The sequence below is a fragment of the Bombina bombina genome, chromosome 9, assembly GCF_027579735.1.
Source record: "Bombina bombina isolate aBomBom1 chromosome 9, aBomBom1.pri, whole genome shotgun sequence".
In the NCBI taxonomy this organism is placed as follows: domain Eukaryota; kingdom Metazoa; phylum Chordata; class Amphibia; order Anura; family Bombinatoridae; genus Bombina; species Bombina bombina.
Genome location: NC_069507.1, coordinates 26,088,628 through 26,112,877, shown reverse-complemented (window position 1 = coordinate 26,112,877; position 24,250 = coordinate 26,088,628). Strand labels below are relative to the sequence as shown.

Here is a 24,250-nt window from a genome sequence, read left to right as displayed (position 1 = left end):
TTGTGATCCAGATAGAGTATGCAATTTTAAGCAACTTTCTAATTTACTCCTATTATCAAGTTCTTCTTTCTCTTGCTATCTTTATTTGAAAAAGAATGCATCTAAGCTAAGGAGCCAGCCCATTTTTAGTTCAGACCCTGGACAGCACTTTTTTTATTGGTGGATGAATTTATCCACCAATCAGCAAGAACAACCCAGGTTTTTCACAAAAAATGGGCCGGCATCTAAACTTACATTCTTGCTTTTCAAATAAAGACACCAAGAGAATGAAGAAAAATTGATAATAGAAGTAAATTAGAAAGTTGCTTAAAATTGCTGCTCTATCTGAATCACAAAAGATTTTTTTTTTTGGGTTCGGTGTCCTTTAACAAAAAGGATAAAACATTTTTTTACAGAGGTGGAAAAATAAGCTTTCAAAGAGCGTAACTTGAATATTCGGCTTCACTCTCACACCCACATGCCAAAAACGCTCTTAAAAGCAAACATTAATATAGGAGCAGGTATTCTGAGCTTTTTTTAAAGGGATAGAATGGTCAAATTGAGATATGCATGGGTGCATTTACATTTTACAAAGAAGCATCTGTGCAATATACTTCCATTAGCAAAATGCTTCTAGTAAAGTGTATTACTGTTTTTTAGCAGCATACGCACATATGCTCTGAGGGCCTGTGCACCAGTATTCAAGTGTATAAAGCTGGTAGTGATGGGTATTTTCCTTGTGTCATAAAAACCACTGCTGCATCTCAAAGAAGGTGTGGTGTTTAAACACTGGTGCACAGGGCACCAGATTATATACAAAAATAAATCTAAAGGAGCAATTTTCCATATATTTTATAGTCTGCAGCTATTATAAACAAGTAATTGACAACACATTAAGTAAAGTTAAAGTGACAGTCAAGTCCAAAAAAAACTCATGTTTCAAATAGGGCATGTAATTTTAAACAAATTTCCAATTTACTTTTATCACCAATTTTGCTTTGCTCTCTTGGTATTCTTAGTTGAAAGCTAAACCTCAGAGGTTCATATGCTAATTTTTTAGACCTTGAATGCCACATCTAATCTAAATGCATTTTGATAGTTTTTCACCACTAGAGTGCATTAGTTCACGTGTTTCATATAGATAACATTGAGCTCATGCACGTGAATTAATCATGGAGAAAGATCTGATTGGCTAAACTGCAAATCTGTCAAAAGAACTAAAATAATGGGGCAGTCTGCTGAGACTTAGATACAAAGTAATTACAGAGGTAAAACGTGTATAATTATAACTGTGTTGGTTATGTAAAACTGGGGAATTGGTAATTAAGGGAGTATCTATCTTTTAAAACAACAAACATTCTGGTGTTGACTGTCCCTTTAAACAGTACGAAGTTGCTGATATACTATGCATGTATAAAAATTACTTTAAAATAACCTTTATTAGCTATTTATCCCCCTTAGCACTAGTTTCTGCCTCAGTTTGGTGACATATTCTAAATTTCCACAGTTACAAAATCTGTATCATCCTCACCAGTAAAATAAAGCTCATAGCAAGGAAAAACAAAAAGACAAATATTTCTTTAAAAAAAAAAAAAAGTTTAAAATGCTTGAAAATGAGGACCACCTCTGCTACTTTAATCACTGCACATCTCAGCACCTACAAAATAACATGGAGATCAGGTAGACAGATCTTATGTCTCAGAACATATGGGTGACTGGGAAATTCAATCAGATTTCTGTAGCATGTGACTTGCACAGAGAGGTTTATTGGGTCGTTTTCCAAGATTTTTCTTTCACAGTTTATCAAGGACCTTTATGGGGGATTTCGAGTGTGTCCTTTTCCGGCACTGTACTGACTTGCACACGATTTCCATGACTGCTATTTTCCACTAAGGGACACAACATCTGCAGGCGGCACACAATGATATTGTTTTTCTAATAATGTACAGGCAGCCTTTAGACGCCCACTGCAACTTTAGGATTTGATTTTGTGATAGCAGATAAAGTATCACTGACCCAAGTTGCCTGCATCCTATTTGTACGAATCACAGAACGGAACGCAACTAAGTTTTATCAAAAGACAACAAGAGAAAGAGATACATTTGTAAGATAATTGTTTTTTTAATTCTAACTTTAATTTATGTGCCCCTTTTAAGATAAAGCTATATGAACTAAAACTAAACAAAAAGTGCGTGCTTGTGCAAAACTGATACTTGGGTATCACAGCTGATATCGCCCTCAAAACAGTTAGTAAATAAAGACACAACACCCGCAAACAAAGGAAATACCATATACAATTCTCTCTTTTAGAGGCTAAAAATGACAATCTCCCTTTAAGAATGAAACTTGTGCAACAGGCTTGGACAGTGAGACCACTCTCCTGACTACAGGACACATTTATACAGTTTCAGAGTAAAGTGTGAGCTACCACAAACTATTTCCTTCCTTTTCACATAGTCCAAAATGACCCCCTCCCCAAACTATTTCACGCTAGTCTGCTAGCACGCCTAGAAACAACGACAACAGATAAAATCTGTAATAAGCAACTAAGCTGCCATTTTCCTACAGGATTTAGAAATCATACTACACTTGATCCCCTGCCCTTTTGAAAATTCCTGTACTGCAAATATATCTACCCAGTAATAAGGTCACTTTATCCCATAGCAGAGACATAAAAAGTCAGAGGGAACCAAAGCTTGTTTATAATTCCTGGCCAAATTACCCAAACAAATTTACAAGGCAGAACTGACGTGAAACCACCACAAATTGGACTACGCAGATTGATTTTTGTGATTAAATAGCTGTGAAACTCTCCTACCTCTTGCAGACAGCTTTTTTGTGTTGATAATCTTCGCAGCATATTCCTGGTTAGATGATTTCTTAACACATCTTCGTACTACAGAAAAGGCTCCCCTTAAAAAGAAAACAGTAAATGAGATGCTGCAAACAGAATAGCTGTTACAATTACAAAACCGGCAACTTAGCGAAAGTCTAAGCTTTAATACAAATGATGATGGTGAAGTCTTATCTTGTTTTATTTATATATTACTGTATATCTTTTACACCTCAGGTTGCAAAAAGAGCTGTGCAGTTTTTCTTTATCATTTTTATACTTTTTTGATTTTTGAGCGCAGTATATAGCAGTTGATGTGTTTTAAAAACGGTTTAGTGTAACAGATTTATGATTTGCCCTATAGATATTGGTTAAAGGGACAGTAAAGTCAAAATTTAACTTTCATGATTCGGATAGAGCAGCAATTTTAAATAACTTTCCAATTTACTTTTGTTATGAAATTTGATTTGTTCTCTTGGTATCTTTTATTGAAGAGTAAAACTAGATAGGTTTATAAGAGCTCAGGAGTGTGCACGTGTCTTTAGTACCAAGATAACAAAGCAAATTTGATAACGGAAGTAAATTGGAAAGCTATGACAACATCTGAGCTTTCCAAACTAAAGAATCTTCTTGTGGGTCAGATACAGCTTAAAAGGAAATGAAACATTTTTATTGCATGTAATTTTACTTCTAGTATCAAACTGTAATTATTCTATTGGCATCCCTTGTTGGAAAACAGGGAGGTAAGCTCAGGAGTGTGCACGTGCCTGCAGTACTATATGGCGATAGTTTTGCAAGAGCACTTGGTGGCAACAATCTTTCCTGCTATGTAGTTAAACAGACGTGCACACTACCTATCTTGATATCTCTTCAACAAAGAATATTATGAGAACAAAGCAAATTTGATAATAGAAGTAAATTGGAAACTATTTTACAATTGTACTCTCTATCTGAATTATGAAAGAAACATTTTGGGTTTCATGTCCCTTTATGTAAAACCTTGCGGCCGCTCTCCATACTGCAAGAGACTGTTCACAATAGGACGGTAAGCTGTGTACGTGAGATATTGGCCAGCACCTGCTAATTTTGTCTAGGAGAGCTCTGATGTAAAAGCCAATGACCTCTCGAGCAGTGAAATGATGTCAAATAAAAAGTGCCATGGACTTACAGCAGCACAGGCCAAACAAATATTGAACGGTTGGCCACTTAAAAAAATAAAAAATAAATAAAGTAAATACACTGAACCATTAACCCATTCAAATAAAACGTTCTTTATTAAAAGCATTTAAAGGGACACTGAACCCAAATTTTTTATTTCCTGATTCAGATAGAGCATGCAATTTTAAGCAACTTTCTATTTTACTCCTACTAAAAATCTCTTTGTTCTCTTAGTATCTTTATTTGAAAAAGAAGGCATCTAAGCAATTTGTTTGGTTCAGAACCCTGGAGAGCACTTGTTCATTGGTGGATGAATTTATCCACCAATCGGCAAGAACAATCCAGGTTGTTCACCAAAAATGGGCCGGCATCTAAACTTACATTCTTGAATTTCAAATAAAGATACCAAGAGAATGAAGAAAACTTGATAATATGAGTAAATTAGAAAGTTACTTAAAATTGCTGCTCTATCTGAATCAAGAAAGAAAAAAAAATGGGTTCAGTGTCCCTTTAAAATATCCATGTATGGGCAACAAAAATGATGGCTGGATTACTGACACATACACCATAGGATACACTAAACCATAATTTAAATACAATTACTGAAAACTTCATTGGGTGATTAAAAACAACTAAACTTAACCCACAGTGGTGAAAACCTCCTTACAATGATAGTTACTATTGTATACATAAGAAAAAAAAGTAGTTGGCAATCACATGCAAAGTAACAGAAGAAAGTGTGGGCAAATAAAAATAAAAAAGTGGAACATTGTAAATACAAGAGAAAAATATTACATATTACAGTACTAAAAATGCATATTCATTTACTGAATAAACCAACTCTCTGTAAGAGTTGCCCCTAGCAGCCAATGAATAATAGATACCTAGGTATCAGTTGTAAACAATAAAGCAGTTGAAATGTAATCAGCTTTTAAGCATATTAAGAGCATATTTGCAGAAAAAAGATTAACTGATGTTCTTGAATGTAAAAAAAAAAGAGAGTATCATGTCTCTTTAATTTCAAATGTAGCTAAATAAGGAAATCTTCAAATATGTTCCTCTTTAGAACACAAACGTTTTACTAAAATAGATAAATGATATAAATAAGGGAACATTCAACAAACAAGTGTGAGTATTAAAAAATATATATATATATATATATATATATATATATATATATATATATATATATATATATATATATAAAACAACAACCTTAGCACTCCCTGTAAGGTAATAATGGCAGGTGCAGAGTCTCCAAACACACTACAAAGAAATAACTTGCAATAAGGATGTTACCACTTTATTCACATATTGTGGTACACTTCACATCCAAAAACATCCGTTTCGGTCCTCCACTTGGGACCTTTATCAAGGATACAACACATACTTAAACACCCACCTGTAAAGTGGTAACATCCTTATTGAAGAAACTGGGTGCAAGTTATTTCTTTGGAAATATATATATATATATTATATTACACATCCAGTGTTAAAGGGACACTAAACCCAAAAAAATTATTTAAATGATTGAAGTAGAGAATACAATTCTAAACAACATTCCAATTTACTTCTATTATCAAATTTGCTTCAGTCTTTAGATATCCTTTGTTGAAGAAATTGCAATGCACATGGTGAGCCAATCACAAGGCATCTATATGCAGCACAAATGAAAAATCAGGAGCACCAGTAGATGAAAAGAGTAGCATTTATTTCCTCATAAACAGCTACAAAATAAAATTCCAATGCTTGCTTCATATAGTAAAAATTCCGTATGTTCAGAATTTTGTGGGCTTGACAGCAGCTGGTTGGTGAGTTGGAGAAAGGAAAAAAACAGCTGACATGTTTCGGCTTTGCAGCCGTACTCTTAGCTGATAAAAGTTTAAAACCAAGCGCCCTTTTTCTAGGGCGTACCTTTCTCCAATTGGCCAAACAGTAAACCAATCAAAAATCATTTTAACTCATAAATAAATCAGTGAGTGAATGAGTCAATAAACAAAATACAAAATACAAAATACAGGCACATATCCTTAAACGTTTGCATACACTGTTGCTTGCTACTAATCTCTAAAAAAGTATTATTTATTGTATAATTATAGGAAACATTACCCTATTCTGAAATGCCTTGTCCATTTTAACTAAGTCTATACTTTGTTTGTTAACAGTGCTTTTGCAATTTCTGCCTCTGACTTATTATAACTATTTACATAATACTCTAACTGTTAAAATCCTGAAGTTTAATTGGCCATTCAGGATTCCTTAGTGGCAAAGAGAGATACATATTTGTCATTTAACTAAGTGTGAAGGTGCATGTTTGATTGCATCTAACTTCATTATGCCTTAGTCTAGAGACCGTTGGGAAGTAGAATCACATATGTGATCCCAGTAAAGACATAGTTGTAAGCTGTGTGAAAGTTAATGTTAATGGTATGGATCTTTTAACACAGAATTTGAATCTAAAATATATCACATTATTGCCAGTAGTTGATCAAGTCATAGGAGGAGTTTAATCCAGAAGGTGTTCTGGTCCTCAGTTTGAAGATCCAGAACACCTCCTGCCTACCCAAAAGTACCTCTCTATCGCCCCCTCTTGACGGAACTGCAATTCTTTCTATAGCCGTCCATCTAAAGCTGTCAGTATCTTTGTCATGTTTTTGTGCGAAGTGTTGTACCAGGGGGGTAGTTGATCTACCAATCCTAATTGTTGAAAGATGTTCCCTAATGCGTGATCTTATCTCTCTCGTCGTTAGACCTACATATTGAATCTTGCAAACTGTGCAAGTGATTAAATAGATCACATACTTTGATCTACATGTGATGCAAGTTTTAATTTCAAAAGACTGGCCTGTGGTAGTGGACTGGAAAGTGTCTCCACAAATAACCTTTTCACAGGCCACACAGTCCCTGAAATTGCATCTGTGCATTCCCTTCACTGTCAGCCAGGCTGAGCCTCCTTGTTGTGTGGTCTTAAGTTTCGTTGGGGCTAGCCTATTGCCAATCGTCATATTCCTTTTGTAGGCGAAATGACAGCCTGTTTTGGCAATATCCATCAAATCATCATCTGCAGAAAGCATATTAAAATGCTTCTTGATGATTCCACATACTTCACCATATTCCATAGAATAGTCTGTGATGAAAAGTGGGCCTTTGTCAAGCTGTTTTTTCATTGGACCAGTGGTTTTGTCCCTAGGTAGTAAAAGGTCTTTCCTATCTAATCCATCAGCCATATTTCTTGCTTTTTTAATTGTTTTATGCTCATAGCCTCTGTCTTTGAGCCTCCGTGTTAAATCATTGCTTTCCCTCACATAATGAGCATGGTCACTACAGTTTCTCTTAACCCTTATGTATTGTCCCTTTGCTACTGCACCAAACACATGTTGGGGATGGCAGCTTTTCGCGTGGAGTAAGGTGTTCCCTGTTATTGGCTTCCTGTATATGGTTGAAGTTATTTTCTCACCTATGTTACCTATGAGAGTGACATCAAGATAATTGATGTTGCAACTGTCACTTTCAAAGGTGAATTCAATTCCCTTGTCATTACTATTTAAGTAATCAACAAAGGCATCAACTCCTGTTGGGCTACCTCTCCACACGAACAGGAGATCATCAATGAATCTCCTGAAAAAGACAATGTTGTCTTTAAAGGGGTTTTCTTCCCCAAATATGTGGCACTCCTCCCACCAACCCATAAATAGGTTGGCGTAGGAGGGGGCAAATTTGGCCCCCATGGCCGTGCCACACATTTGGAGAAAGTGAATACCATTAAACTCGAAGAAATTATGTGTTAAGAGAAAAAGTGTGACTCTATGCACATAATCACATAATGTGGAGTGATTACCATAGTATTTTCTCATATAGTAATCAACTGCTTTTTGCCCCATCTCATGGGGGATAGAAGAGTACAAAGATTTCACGTCGACAGTGACCCACCTGTAACCTTCCTGCCAAGTGATATCTGACACCAGGTTCAAGACATGTTTGGTGTCTAAAACATAACTCGATAGACATTTAATCATTGGTTGTAAGAGTGCATCAAGCCACTCCGATAGAGGCTCAAAGAGAGACCCAATGCCACTGACAATGGGCCTGCCTCTAACATCCAGGAGTGACTTGTGCACCTTTGGCAGGTGGTTAAAAATGGGCATTCTAGGGTGGCTCACAAATAGATAATCACATGTATCTTTATCTAATAGTCCCAGTTCGAGACCATCATCAATTAGATCCCTGAGCTGCCTCTGAAAGTCCTTTGTAGGATCAGAACTCAATATCCTGTATTCCTTAGCATTAGAGAGTTGCCTGTTTGCCTCCTTGACAAAATCATCTCTGTCAAGGATGACTACAGACCCCCCCTTATCCGCTGAGCGAATCACCAAATTTGGATTCTCACTCAGTTTTTGTAATGCCTGTCTTTCTGTCACAGTGATATTTTGCTTATAAAGCCTCTCACGAAAATATAAATCAGTGAGATCTTTTTCCACTCTTGAGTGGAATTTTTCAATTACGGAACCTCTGTCCTGGACAGGGTAGAATTTTGAGGGCTTCTTGAATTTTGGCAGAACAGCGTGTGTTTCATATGTATTGGACTCCTCATCATCCATCAATGTTAACAGAGTCCTAACATCACACTGTTCTCCGAAACTCAATGTGTCCTCTTGTGTTGAAACCCCCGTTGACAAATGGCCCAAGTCATTAATTGTGGAATCCCTGTGAAATTTGGATTTTTGAAAGTGCTTATGAAGGGTCAACTTCCTCACAAGTTTGTTTACGTCTAACAGTGTATTAAAAAGATTGAAACTGACTGTGGGAACAAATCCCAGACCCAGTTCCAAAACTTTTGTTTCATTTTTATTCAATACATATGTGGATAGATTGATAATGCTCATAATATTTAAATCATTTACTTCTTCCTTCGTGTGTATCTTCCCCTTGGAGTATCTTTTGTATCTCGCCCCTCCACGTCTCCTCTTGGAGGGGCCAGCGAAAAAACCTGGTTAACCTGAGCTTTTTCTATACTATCAACAGTATTGGAGCTGTTATCTACGGCTACCTCTGGTTTATTTAAATTATATTTAGAGTAGGCGTATGGTCTCGCATTCTTGAGGATTGGTGCCTTGGGTGTACTGTCTTCTTTGGGTCTAACTGTTTGTGTTGTAGACTGTGATGTAGTAATACTGAGGGGATAGGGTGTGTAACCTGTGTCAGTATCCTCCCCTCCTGAGCCCGAACTGTCACCCTGTGAGTCAGTTTCATTGTCTGAAAACTGTAGTCCACTACCACAGGCCAGTCTTTTGAAATTAAAACTTGCATCACATGTAGATCAAAGTATGTGATCTATTTAATCACTTGCACAGTTTGCAAGATTCAATATGTAGGTCTAACGACGAGAGAGATAAGATCACGCATTAGGGAACATCTTTCAACAATTAGGATTGGTAGATCAACTACCCCCCTGGTACAACACTTCGCACAAAAACATGACAAAGATACTGACAGCTTTAGATGGACGGCTATAGAAAGAATTGCAGTTCCGTCAAGAGGGGGCGATAGAGAGGTACTTTTGGGTAGGCAGGAGGTGTTCTGGATCTTCAAACTGAGGACCAGAACACCTTCTGGATTAAACTCCTCCTATGACTTGATCAACTACTGGCAATAATGTGATATATTTTAGATTCAAATTCTGTGTTAAAAGATCCATACCATTAACATTAACTTTCACACAGCTTACAACTATGTCTTTACTGGGATCACATATGTGATTCTACTTCCCAACGGTCTCTAGACTAAGGCATAATGAAGTTAGATGCAATCAAACATGCACCTTCACACTTAGTTAAATGACAAATATGTATCTCTCTTTGCCACTAAGGAATCCTGAATGGCCAATTAAACTTCAGGATTTTAACAGTTAGAGTATTATGTAAATAGTTATAATAAGTCAGAGGCAGAAATTGCAAAAGCACTGTTAACAAACAAAGTATAGACTTAGTTAAAATGGACAAGGCATTTCAGAATAGGGTAATGTTTCCTATAATTATACAATAAATAATACTTTTTTAGAGATTAGTAGCAAGCAACAGTGTATGCAAACGTTTAAGGATATGTGCCTGTATTTTGTATTTTGTATTTTGTTTATTGACTCATTCACTCACTGATTTATTTATGAGTTAAAATGATTTTTGATTGGTTTACTGTTTGGCCAATTGGAGAAAGGTACGCCCTAGAAAAAGGGCGCTTGGTTTTAAACTTTTATCAGCTAAGAGTACGGCTGCAAAGCCGAAACATGTCAGCTGTTTTTTCCTTTCTCCAACTCACCAACCAGCTGCTGTCAAGCCCACAAAATTCTGAACATACGGAATTTTTACTATATGAAGCAAGCATTGGAATTTTATTTTGTAGCTGTTTATGAGGAAATAAATGCTACTCTTTTCATCTACTGGTGCTCCTGATTTTTCATTTGTGCAGTAACTTTAGGATTTCCCACAGTGAGCACGGACGCAGACACCAAGTGGATTGTGTGTCTCCTCCCTTTTTTACTCCGGATTGGTCCTATGTTGAGCAGGGCGGGCACGACCAGGTTATTCCAATCACTGGCGAGCAACTGCACGCGTCTGAGGAGGGTGTGTTTGTAATACGGAAACCTGGAGACCCTGGATACCGTCTGATCGGAGGAGGTCTCAGGCTAAAAGAAGTTGATCCGGACATCAGCCTGACGACGAGGCACCACAGTCACACCCGTGGACCGGACGCGGTAAGACAGACTCCAACTATAATATTACCTGTTGTCATTTCATGTGCACTGCCCTGAGGACCGGAACTGTTAGATTGTTAATTCAGGACCGAACATTACCAATATTACCGTATGCCTTCTGTGTAGTTTTTCCTCTTTAACTATCTATATGCAGCAACCAATCAGCAGCTACTGAGCCTATCTAGATATGCTTTTCAGCAAAGTATATCAAGAGAACAAAGCAAGTTAGATAATAGAAAGTTGTTTAAAATTGCATGCTCCTAAATCATGAAAGAAAAAAAATTTGGGTTTCATGTCCCTTTAATTGTGTGGGTCATGTTTCTTTAATATCCTACAGACCTTGATGAAGAAGTGATATTTCCTGGTATATAAAATGTCACTATCATTTCTTCTCTTTAATCTTGCTACTTTTGCTTGTGTCCAATAAACATTTTAAGTAGCTCTCCCCATCAGTTAAACTCTGTATAGTAAGTCTGAGTATTTTCAAAGTAATAAAAGTAACTGTAAAAAAACATATGACTAAGACACAAAATATTTGCAGATTTGGGAAAAAATCTCACACAAGCTTCCGGGTCAAAGAGAATAATGTGAAGCTTGAAGAGGCAGTGAAAATAGCAGGGAGGTAATTCTAAGAATTAGTAATGGGAATTAAAATAAGCAATATGCTTTACTTATTTACAGCATTACTGTAAAGAGGTATAATTAGGAATACCTGTGCCTTTAAGAGAAAAATATCCACTAATAACAAGCAGCATAAATGCTGAAAGACAGGGTCTATGGTGCTTGAAAAGAGATTTATGATAAATAATGTTATTTAAAAAAATGATTCGCTAACACTAACAATTACGAAAGCGATGCTGAAGATGATAATTACTATGTTGGAAGTCATGTAAGAAGTAATTACAGAAGCAAGTGCACATTTGTGACACAGAAACTGTCAACAGTGCTTCTGTCCTGTTAACCCTCTCAATGCCTGCAAAAGATCTTTCTTCTGCAGTTAAACTGATCATTTTCCTAGGACTATGGAAACAATCCTGACATTGTCTATAAAAATAAATATAAAATAAAGGCAAGTTAATGCAAAAAGATCCAGTATGTGGATGCCTCAGCCATACAGGCTACTTGATACTCTCGCTTTAGATACTTTGGGACAAAGGAAACAGAACTGAACAAAGAAAACAGACCACTGAGGGGCTATGGGAATTGGGTAAAACCTCAGCAACTGAGTGAATATGGAAGCAGTTACTGCATAAAGCTACGATTCCACTCGAGCACGAATACACTGTCACTGCAACACTAGCATGAACTGCTGGCACAGGTTAATGTGCAATCTCCTTGAACTGCATATAGTATTTACCTCTCCTGATAAGGGTATAGCAGTGTTTACCAGTATCATGTAAATTAGGAGATTCAAATAAAATTTGCAAAAGCAACTTGTCTTCTAATATTTTACAACCAACTATGGCCTTGTTTCCACTAAGGTTGTATATTGTAGAAACAGGTGGTAAAAAAACATTTCTCTATTAAAGTCTATAGAGAATTTACCACCTCAATGACAACTAGGCCTAATATTTTTTCAGGCTAATCAATAAATCTAAAATGTACACTTCAGCCACTTTTAAAACTAGGGTGTGGTCAGATTCTTACAGGTTAGCCTGTATCCTAAATTTAATATCATTAGAGTAAAACTCTAGTTAAAAAAAAAAAAAAGCATAGATTATTTTCCCACACATAGAAGTGGGCACAAATAAAGGAAAGAAATTATAAAAATAGATGGAATACCCATAACTCTAAAACATAGATCTCATCTTTCTATTTAAGCAAAATAACAGACAAACTAGACAGGTCTGTTGGTTATCTGCTGCCAAAATCTGTTTGTTTCTGTCTAGTTACAGGTGTAAGTATCTTGGCACCTAAAAATGCCCCAGTGGCTAGGAACATGTGATCATAACAGCATAGATTACAGACAGTTACTGTACAATGTCTACTTAGCTCAAAGTTCGTCCATATCTTTTTACAGTCTATACAAAAGAGATCCTTAAAACAACGCAACACGTGTATGAAAGTAAGCGACACAAATCTGAAACATTAGAAATTAAATTTTAATTTATGGTACTAGATTGCACCAAAGGTGCGTTAGCATTGGGAGGTAAAGTCAAGAAAACCGGTGTGGCTACTAGGAGTTTCTGAAGAGTTGTGCTCCCTGTATGGTTCTGAGAGGTTCTGCTGAATGTGCTGTGTGTGCGTAGACTGGCCAATGAGTGCCAGTGATCATTGGTAACTCCTGCCTTGGTGTGTAGCTGCTGCATGCAGAAGGCTAAGAACCATTATGAGGTTAGTAACTGGCCTATAAGGCTGACGTTTGTGAAGCTTCTCTCTGCTTTGTTCTGCCCAAAGTGGTAGCTCAGTAACACATTTTAGTGCTCCAGAAATTGCTAGGTCGAGAGGGTGCTGCTGGGCATTTCCATTGTACCCCTATAAAAATGAGGCTAGATAAAGGTAGCACAACTATTTGGAGTATATTTGACATGGAGAAGACAGTAAAGTCTGCACCATTCACATGATATATCTGTGTATCCCTGTGTGCCACATGGTGTAATAACTACCCTGTAGCTTAATGCCAACCCCCTCAACCTGAGAGACCCCACCTTCTGCCTGTTCCTCACAACCAGGAGGCCCCTTTCCCTAATACACCACTACACTTAGGGTCTATTATCCTGTGAGTGCACCCTCTCTGCCCTTCCTACAGCATGACTGAGCACACACCAAATATTCCTGCAGCCCCTCTGTGCTCCTCTTGTCTAGTGACACTGCTGTGCTGTCCCCAAATTAAGTGTCCCTTTCACCTCTTTACTCAGTCACAAGGAGCACATATTTTCCCTGTTACCCAAAATGCCCCTATAAACCCTTTTCCCTGTAATCCAGAATGTCCCCTGACACCCTTCTGCCTGTCATCCTTTTTACCCTATCACTCGGTGTGTCTCCTGTCATGCCTTTGCCCCTGTCATTCATTATGGGCCATGCCACCCTTCTGCATGTCACCCTTTTCAACCTGTCACGCGGTGTGTCTCCTGTCATGCCCCATGCCACCCCTTTGCCCTGTCACTCATTATGCCCCCTGCCACCCCTCTGCCCCTGTCACTCATTATGCCCCATGCCACCCCTCTGCCCCTGTCACTCATGCCCACTGCCGCCACCCTGTCCCTGTCACTCATTATACCCCCTGCCATCCCTCTGCTGCTGTCACCCAGAATGACCCCTGCAGCCCCTCTGTTCCAGTTACCCTGAGGTACCAGACACCAGTGTGCCCTCTGCCTTGTTGCTGAGTGCCCCCTCCCTAGTACTTACTTGCCCAGCTCCTCGTACAACTGGTACTCGTCCGTGAAGCGGGTGCAAGTGGCGGTGGTGGCCATGCTGAGGCTGCTAGTGTCTGGGGAGCGGCTCTCACATCGGGCGGCTACGGGCTGCGATCTTCTCGGCTTCTTCCTCTGCTGTTCTCCCGGGTCCCCTCCCTCCCGCTCCCACCGCGGCCGGACTCGGGTCACCTCCGTGTGTTTGTAGGCGAGCTATGCCCGCTGCTGCTACCCCGGGTTTGCCCTGTACCCGCTGGCAACTGCCTTCCTCTGTCACTCGTTGCTCCGGCTGCCCTGCTCTGTCACTGCTGCCCTGGGAAGAGGAGGAGGCGGAGAGATGGCCCAGCCCGGAGCACCGCGAGACTTCACGGGACACTCCCCCTACTGCGGCCGCCCTGCCCTGGGGAGGGAGAGCCAAGGGGGGTGTAAGGGGGAGACAGTGACACAAGTGGAGAAAAAGACCAACGGGGGGAGACGAGATATTGAGGGAACAGCAGCAGGGGGAGAATATTTACTAAGATAACAACAGTCGGGGGAGACAATTTACTGAGGTAACAGCATCAGGGGGAGAGACAAGTTACTGAGGTAACAGCATCAGGGGAAGACGAGCTACTGAGGTAACAGCAGCAGGGGGAGACGAGCTACTGAGGTAACATCATCAGGGGGAGAGACAAGTTACTGAGGTAACAGCATCAGGGGAAGATGAGGTACTGAGGTAACAGCATCAGGGGGAGAGACAAGTTACTGAGGTAACAGCATCAGGGGAAGATGAGGTACTGAGGTAACAGTATCAGGGGGAGAGACAAGTTACTGAGGTAACAGCATCAGGGGAAGATGAGGTACTGAGGTAACAGCATCAGGGGGAGAGACAAGTTACTGAGGTAACAGCATCAGGGGAAGACGAGCTACTGAGGTAACAGCAGCAGGGGGAGACGAGCTACTGAGGTAACATCATCAGGGGGAGAGACAAGTTACTGAGGTAACAGCATCAGGGGAAGATGAGGTACTGAGGTAACAGCATCAGGGGGAGAGACAAGTTACTGAGGTAACAGCATCAGGGGAAGATGAGGTACTGAGGTAACAGTATCAGGGGGAGAGACAAGTTACTGAGGTAACAGCATCAGGGGAAGATGAGGTACTGAGGTAACAGCATCAGGGGGAGAGACAAGGTACTGAGGTAACAGCATCAGGGGAAGACGAGGTACTGAGGTAACAGCATCAGGGGGAGAGACAAGGTACTGAGGTAACAGCATCAGGGGAAGACGAGGTACTGAGGTAACAGCAGCAGGGGGAGACGAGCTACTGAGGTAACATCATCAGGGGGAGAGACAAGTTACTGAGGTAACAGCATCAGGGGAAGATGAGTTACTGAGGTAACAGCATCAGGGGAAGATGAGGTACTGAGGTAACAGCATCAGGGGGAGAGACAAGTTACTGAGGTAACAGCATCAGGGAAGATGAGGTACTGAGGTAACAGCATCATAGGAAGACGAGGTACTGAGGTAACAGCATCAGGGGGAGAGACAAGGTACTGAGGTAACAGCAGCAGGGGGAGAGACAAGTTACTGAGGTAGCAACTTCAGGGGGAGAGACAAGGTACTGAGGTAACAGCATCAGGGGGAGAGACAAGGTACTGAGGTAACAGCAGCAGGGGGAGACAAGGTACTGAAGTAACAGCAGCAGGGGGACACGAGATACTGAGGTAACAGCATCAGGGGGAGAGACAAGTTACTGAGGTAGCAACTTCAGGGGGAGAGACAAGGTACTGAGGTAACAGCATCAGGGGGAGAGACAAGGTACTGAGGTAACAGCAGCAGGGGGAGACAAGGTACTGAGGTAACAGCAGCAGGGTGAGACGAGGTACTGAGGTAACAGCAGCAGGGGGAGACAAGATACTGAAGTAACAGCAGCCAGCAGGGGGAGACAAGATACTGAGGTAACAGCAGCAAGCAGGGGGAGACAAGGTACTGAGGTAACAGCATCAGGGGGAGAGACAAGTTACTGAGGTAACAGCTTCAGGGGGAGAGACAAGTTACTGAGGTAACAGCATCAGGGGAAGACAAGGTACTGAAGTAACAGCAGCAGGGGGAGACGAGGGACTGAGGTAACAGCATCAGGGGGAGAGACAAGGTACTGAGGTAACAGCAGCAGGGGGAGACGAGGTACTGAGGTAACAGCAGCAGGGGGAGACAAGGTACTGAAGTAACAGCCGCAGGGGGAGATGAGATACTGAGGTAACAGCATCAGGGGGAGAGACAAGGTACTGAGGTATCAGCATCAGGGGGAGAGACAAGGTACTGAGGTAACAGCAGCAGGGGGAGACAAGATACTGAGGTAACAGCAGCCAGCAGGGGGAGACAAGATACTGAGGTAACAGCAGCAAGCAGGGGGAGACAAGGTACTGAGGTAACAGCAGCAGGGGGAGATAAGAAACTGAGGTAACAGCAGCCAGCAGGGGGAGACAAGATACTGAGGTAACAGCAGCAAGCAGGGGGAGACAAGGTACTGAGGTAACAGCATCAGGGGGAGAGACAAGTTACTGAGGTAACAGCATCAGGGGGAGAGACAAGTTACTGAGGTAACGGTATCAGGGGGAGACGAGGTACTGAAGTAACAGCAGCAGGGGGAGACGAGATACTGAAGTAACAGCAGCAGGGGGAGACGAGGTACTGAGGTAATAGCAGCAGGGAGAGACAAGTTACTGAGGTAACAGCATCAGGGGGAGAGACAAGTTACTGAGGTAACAGCATCAGGGGGAGACAAGATACTGAAGTAAGAGCAGCAGGGAGAGACAAGGTACTGAGGTAACAGCAGCAGGGGGATACAAAATACTGAGGTAAGAGTAGCAGGGAGAGACAAGGTACTGAGGTAACAGCATCAGGGGGAGACGAGGTACTGAAGTAACAGCATCAGGAGGAGACAATGAACTGAGGTAACAGCAGCAGGGGGAGACGAGGTACTGAAGTAACAGCAGCAGGGGGAGATGAGGTACTGAGGTAACAGCATCAGGGGGAGAGACAAGTTACTGAGGTAACAGCATCAGGGGGAGAGACAAGGTACTGAGGTAACAGCAGCAGGGGGAGATGAGGTACTGAAGTAACAGCAGCAGGGGGAGACAAGGTACTGAGGTAACAGCATCAGGGGGAGACAAGGTACTGAAGTAATAGCATCAGGGGGAGACAAGGTACTAAGGTAACAGCAGCAGGGGGAGACAAGATACTAAGGTAACAGCACCAGGGGGAGACAAGGTACTGAAGTAAAAGCATCAGGGGGAGACAAGGTACTGAAGTAATAGCATCAGGGGGAGACAAGGTACTAAGGTAACAGCAGCAGGGGGAGACAAGATACTAAGGTAACAGCACCAGGGGGAGACAAGGTACTGAAGTAATAGCATCAGGCGGAGACAAGATACTAAGGTAACAGCAGCAGGGGGAGACGAGGTACTGAGGTAACAGCAGCAGGGCTCCGGAGACAAAATACTAAGGTAACAGCACCAGGGGGAGACAAGTTACTAAGGTAACAGCATCAGGGGGAGACAAGGAATTGAGGTAGCAACTTCAGGGGGAGAGACAAGGTACTGAGGTAACAGCATCAGGGCGAGAGACAAGGTACTGAGGTAACAGCAGCAGGGGAAGACAAGGTACTTAGGTAACAGCAGCAGGGGGAGACGAGGTACTGAGGTAACAGCAGCAGGGGGAGACAAGATACTGAGGTAACAGCAGCAAGCAGGGGGAGACAGGGTACTGACGTAACAGCATCAGGGGGAGAGACAAGTTACTGAGGTAACAGCATCAGGGGGAGAGACAAGTTACTGAGGTAACAGCATCAGGGGAAGACGAGGTACTGAAGTAACAGCAGCAGGGGGAGACGAGGTACTGAGGTAACAGCATCAGAGGGAGAGACAAGGTACTGAGGTAACAGCAGCAGGGGGAGACGAGGTACTGAGGTAACAGCAGCAGGGGGAGACAAGGTACTGAAGTAACAGCAGCAGGGGGAGACGAGATACTGGGGTAACAGCATCAGGGGGAGAAACAAGTTACTGAGGTAGCAACTTCAGGGGGAGAGACAAGGTACTGAGGTAACAGCATCAGGGGCAGAGACAAGGTACTGAGGTAACAGCATCAGGGGGAGAGACAAGGTACTGAGGTAACAGCAGCAGGGGGAGACAAGGTACTGAGGTAACAGCAGCAGGGGGAGACGAGGTACTGAGGTAACAGCAGCAGGGGGAGACGAGGTACTGAGGTAACAGCAGCAGGGGGAGACAAGATACTGAGGTAACAGCAGCCAGCATGGGGGAGACAAGATACTGAGGTAACAGCAGCAAGCAGGGGGAGACAAGGTACTGAGGTAACAGCATCAGGGGGAGAGACAAGTTACTGAGGTAACAGCATCAGGGGAAGACGAGGTACTGAAGTAACAGCAGCAGGGGGAGACAAGGTACTGAGGTAACAGCATCAGGGGGAGAGACAAGGTTCTGAGGTAACAGCAGCAGGGGGAGACAAGGTACTGAGGTAACAGCATCAGGGGGAGAGACAAGGTACTGAGGTAACAGCAGCAGGGGGAGACAAGGTACTGAGGTAACAGCAGCAGGGGGAGACGAGGTACTGAGGTAACAGCAGCAGGGGGAGACGAGGTACTGAGGTAACAGCAGCAGGGGGAGACAAGATACTGAGGTAACAGCAGCCAGCAGGGGGAGACAAGATACTGAGGTAACAGCAGCAAGCAGGGGGAGACAAGGTACTGAGGTAACAGCATCAGGGGGAGAGACAAGTTACTGAGGTAACAGCATCAGGGGAAGACGAGGTACTGAAGTAACAGCAGCAGGGGGAGACAAGGTACTGAGGTAACAGCATCAGGGGGAGAGACAAGGTTCTGAGGTAACAGCAGCAGGGGGAGACAAGGTACTGAGGTAACAGCATCAGGGGGAGAGACAAGGTACTGAGGTAACAGCAGCAGGGGGAGACAAGGTACTGAAGTAACAGCAGCAGGGGGACACGAGATACTGAGGTAACAGCATCAGGGGGAGAGACAAGTTACTGAGGTAGCAACTTCAGGGGGAGAGACAAGGTACTGAGGTAACAGCATCAGGGGGAGAGACAAGGTACTGAGGTAACAGCAGCAGGGGGAGACAAGGTACTGAGGTAACAGCAGCAGGGTGAGACGAGGTACTGAGGTAACAGCAGCAGGGGGAGACAAGATACTGAAGTAACAGCAGCCAGCAGGGGGAGACAAGATACTGAGGTAACAGCAGCAAGCAGGGGGAGACAAGGTACTGAGGTAACAGCATCAGGGGGAGAGACAAGTTACTGAGGTAACAGCTTCAGGGGGAGAGACAAGTTACTGAGGTAACAGCATCAGGGGAAGACAAGGTACTGAAGTAACAGCAGCAGGGGGAGACGAGGGACTGAGGTAACAGCATCAGGGGGAGAGACAAGGTACTGAGGTAACAGCAGCAGGGGGAGACGAGGTACTGAGGTAACAGCAGCAGGGGGAGACAAGGTACTGAAGTAACAGCCGCAGGGGGAGATGAGATACTGAGGTAACAGCATCAGGGGGAGAGACAAGGTAGCAACTTCAGGGGGAGAGACAAGGTACTGAGGTATCAGCATCAGGGGGAGAGACAAGGTACTGAGGTAACAGCAGCAGGGGGAGACAAGATACTGAGGTAACAGCAGCCAGCAGGGGGAGACAAGATACTGAGGTAACAGCAGCAAGCAGGGGGAGACAAGGTACTGAGGTAACAGCAGCAGGGGGAGATAAGAAACTGAGGTAACAGCAGCCAGCAGGGGGAGACAAGATACTGAGGTAACAGCAGCAAGCAGGGGGAGACAAGGTACTGAGGTAACAGCATCAGGGGGAGAGACAAGTTACTGAGGTAACAGCATCAGGGGGAGAGACAAGTTACTGAGGTAACGGTATCAGGGGGAGACGAGGTACTGAAGTAACAGCAGCAGGGGGAGACGAGATACTGAAGTAACAGCAGCAGGGGGAGACGAGGTACTGAGGTAATAGCAGCAGGGAGAGACAAGTTACTGAGGTAACAGCATCAGGGGGAGAGACAAGTTACTGAGGTAACAGCATCAGGGGGAGACAAGATACTGAAGTAAGAGCAGCAGGGAGAGACAAGGTACTGAGGTAACAGCAGCAGGGGGATACAAAATACTGAGGTAAGAGTAGCAGGGAGAGACAAGGTACTGAGGTAACAGCATCAGGGGGAGACGAGGTACTGAAGTAACAGCATCAGGAGGAGACAATGAACTGAGGTAACAGCAGCAGGGGGAGACGAGGTACTGAGGTAACAGCATCAGGGGGAGAGACAAGTTACTGAGGTAACAGCATCAGGGGGAGAGACAAGGTACTGAGGTAACAGCAGCAGGGGGAGATGAGGTACTGAAGTAACAGCAGCAGGGGGAGACAAGGTACTGAGGTAACAGCATCAGGGGGAGACAAGGTACTGAAGTAATAGCATCAGGGGGAGACAAGGTACTAAGGTAACAGCAGCAGGGGGAGACAAGATACTAAGGTAACAGCACCAGGGGGAGACAAGGTACTGAAGTAAAAGCATCAGGGGGAGACAAGGTACTGAAGTAATAGCATCAGGGGGAGACAAGGTACTAAGGTAACAGCAGCAGGGGGAGACAAGATACTAAGGTAACAGCACCAGGGGGAGACAAGGTACTGAAGTAATAGCATCAGGCGGAGACAAGATACTAAGGTAACAGCAGCAGGGGGAGACGAGGTACTGAGGTAACAGCAGCAGGGCTCCGGAGACAAAATACTAAGGTAACAGCACCAGGGGGAGACAAGTTACTAAGGTAACAGCATCAGGGGGAGACAAGGAATTGAGGTAACAGCAGCAGGGGGAGACAAGGTATACAAAAAAGAGCAAATAAGGAGCACCGAGCAAGTTAAGGGATAAAAATAAACTTTATTTGATATTTCGTAAAAAACTAAAGGGTTGCGCACAACCCAGGGTAAAACACTAGAGTGGGTTAAGGGATAGATGATACATAGGCTGACACGTTTCGGCATTTAGACGTACTCCAAGCCTCATGTAAAACATTTCACACAGGTGCCAATAAAAACAATTCCCTGCATTACAGGATATTCCCTGTTACATTTGTTCCCTCCCTCTATTAGAGCGCTCAAATGTTATATAGTGTTTGGACTAAATGTACTAAGGATTTAACTCCCTTACTAATTGCCAAACTCAGTTAACCTATACTAGAGTCTACTGCTTGCTATACATATGAAAATGAGAAGGGCCACTCGTTTTGGGAGCTAGAAAAAACTACTAAAACACCTTACATTACATAGGAGTTAAAGGACTACTTGTAAGAACTTCTGAGTATGAAGTACAAATATGTATATAATTCTCATTAACACAACTATAAATATACAACTATAAATATCAGGAAGCGTATTATATACACCACTAAATTAAATTAACCCCAAACCTTAAAATAAATGTTCAGTTATTTAAACACCTCACCTCAGTAATGTACTTAGGGCTACAATATGAGGTGCAATATTATAAGGGGCGTGATTGGAGCAGTGTATAAGTGTGAGATCTTTCCCACTTTCCATTGCTATTTAAAGCTGTACAGCTAGAGCCATTGGCCAGGCTCTCATAAGATCTCCAATATCAGTAAATTTTATTCCCCTGCAGGCAACATGATTGAGGGTGAAACTGAGGTTTCATTAATCTCCTCCCTACGAACAGCTCAAGAAAGGGACCTAGGGACTTGGGACTGTAATAAACTGTTCTCTTTAGAAAAAAACTATTCCAGTTTGATTGCATTATTTGAAGAGATTGAGTTTCGCCTAGTGAAAGAGGACAAACTGAAATGGGACATCAGGACCCTCAATAAGTAGCATAAATTGGGTATTATACCCAGGGGCCTGAGAATTAATAAGTTCCCTACATTTATCACAGAGGAGAAATTGTTCATTGAACTATGGAATGGACACCTTAGAAACTGTTCCCTGAAACTTATCTTATTGATAGTTGACTTCCAACAAAAAGCATTGGAGGATAAAGCCACAAAAATCAAAGTGGTACAGGAGGAACTGAACAATCGCTGTAAGGAGCCCTACTTTGTCAAATTTGATAAAACACTTCAGGAGGTGGTAGCGGAAGCCAAAATACTCCTATTGGAGACCAAACACACAAAATATGTGTGTGATCAAATAGATTATGACCAGAACAAGGTTTATGTGTGGAATAGGAAGGACTGCTATGTACAAAGGAAAGAACAAAATAATGAATACTTTGGAACCAACAGACAGAGAGGAGGCAATAGACACAAGAAAAAACAAGGGTAGGAGAGTTCATTTTTTTTCGAAAGTGAAGGAGAGTCCTGTGACGATAGGTCAGCATCTGGCGGTGAAGAGCAACAGCCATTGAACCAAGGAGCCAGAAGTGGTACATCCCAGGGCTATTAGACTAATCAGTTAGATCGATGGAAGGGGCCAACAGATTACCCCCTATTTTGAAATACAGGACCCACACCAAATTTCCAACTACAGAGAGGACCCCGAACCGATCAAAGGTGGACACAGAGGCACCAGTGATGTGGAGAGTTCACAGTTGGAGCAGGTTTTTTTGCTTAACCCAAAGAGCCTCCGAAGGGGGGGGGGGAGGAAACCAAAGACCCCAATTCCAACATAAGAAAGATCAGGGACCGCAGTATCAACAGAGAGAGCAGAATCGGTACCCCCTCAGGAGGGGCCAAAGAAGGGGAAGATACAGAGAAGAAATGTAATTAACTTATCCAAGCAAGAACTTACGGAACCAGAATTTCAAGTCTTAAGCTTGGGCCTAACATTTGTACCTACAAATAACTTTAATATCTTCAGAACTTTGCTGGATGTTAATGGCCTAATTAGAAAAAAAAAAAAAATCCCAAAACCATCTGTGTATTTAATGAGAGACAGGATACCATTTCCATTGATCCTGAACATAGGCACTTATGGCCACAAGGGGAACTTGTGGTGAGTCCCGATTTAGATTTTCAGGAACTCTGTGATGTGAGAGTTTTGGAATCTCTCCAGGGTGAAGACATGATTCAAGGGTCTGAGAGACCAAAGTTCTCTGCTTTGAAACTAAAGTCTTGTTTCTATCCAATACAAAACAGGGGAACCATTTTGGAGAGATTCCAAAAATGAGTGGAGGAGGATCTCAGAAAATTGCAATACACCACAGATAGAGGAAGGACACAAAATCTCAATAGAGAACAAAGAAGGGCATTAGACAGCCTAAAAAATAACGAAGACATTGTGATAAGGGCCGCAGACAAGGGCGGAGCTATCGTGGTAGTAGACAAGCAGGATTTCATAAATGAAGCACACAGACAACTAAGAAATGAGGAAGATTATACTCTATTAAATGGTGATCCCACAAGAGCATTCCAACGACAACTGGCCTCCCTAGTAGATGATGGGGTAGAATTAGGGTTTATTGATCATGATACCAAGTTGTATCTAGTAGTTGACAATCCAACTGTCTCTACTGTTAACCATCTACCCAAAATTCACAAGTCCTTGATCAACACACAGGGGAGGCCGATTGTAAGTGGAATTGGGTCTCTACTAGAACACTTATCGGAGTGGCTGGATGCTATATTACAGCCACTGGTGGGAGACCTATGGAGTTATCTGTCAGACACCAAACATGTCCTCAATTTATTGTCAGAAACAGTATGGAAGCAAAACTATAGATGGCTCACTGTGGATGTTCGATCATTATACTTGCTATATATATGGAGGGGTTCTGAAAATGCAATGGGGAGGTTCATTGCATACTTATATGTCAATGAGGCAGGTATTAGTTTTACATCAGAATCCCACGAAACAGAGATCAATTTTCTGGATCTGACACTTTGAGGTATTCCGAATGAAATCATTGAGACTGAGGTCTATTGAAAACCTATCTCAGTTAACTCTCTCCTTCATGTCTCCAGCTGCCACCCACAGAGGGTATTTATTGGAGTGGCGAAGGGTTAATTCATACACCTAAAAAGAAATTGTACAAATGAGGCAGAATATGAAAAACATGCGGCTGACCTAACTGAGAGACTGAAGGAGAGAGGTTACAAGTTACCCTCTATTTTCAAAGCAAGGAGAACAGTTAAGTTAGGACCAAAATACAGCCTAACAAAAGTGCAGGATCTACCAGTG

At 42.4% G+C, this 24,250-nt stretch overlaps 1 protein-coding gene across 19 annotated transcripts in view; it reads right to left on the bottom strand.

Moving 5' to 3' along the window:
• Nucleotides 1-14,418, bottom strand: part of CAMK2G (calcium/calmodulin dependent protein kinase II gamma) — a 397,374-nt gene extending 382,956 nt beyond the window's left edge. For 10 of the 19 annotated variants that reach the window (XM_053691977.1, XM_053691992.1, XM_053691972.1 and 7 more), the window contains exons 1-2: nt 14,067-14,417; nt 2,798-2,892 (exon numbers count right to left, since the gene is read on the bottom strand). In XM_053691977.1, the coding sequence (XP_053547952.1) occupies nt 2,798-2,892; nt 14,067-14,131 (160 nt within the window). In that variant the 5' untranslated portion in view covers nt 14,132-14,417. Of the gene's footprint in view, nt 1-2,797; nt 2,893-14,066 lie in introns of all 19 variants that reach the window. The other 9 variants (XM_053691979.1, XM_053691970.1, XM_053691981.1 and 6 more) reach the window with 2 other exon arrangements.
• Between the last annotated feature and the right edge of the window lie 9,832 nt (nt 14,419-24,250).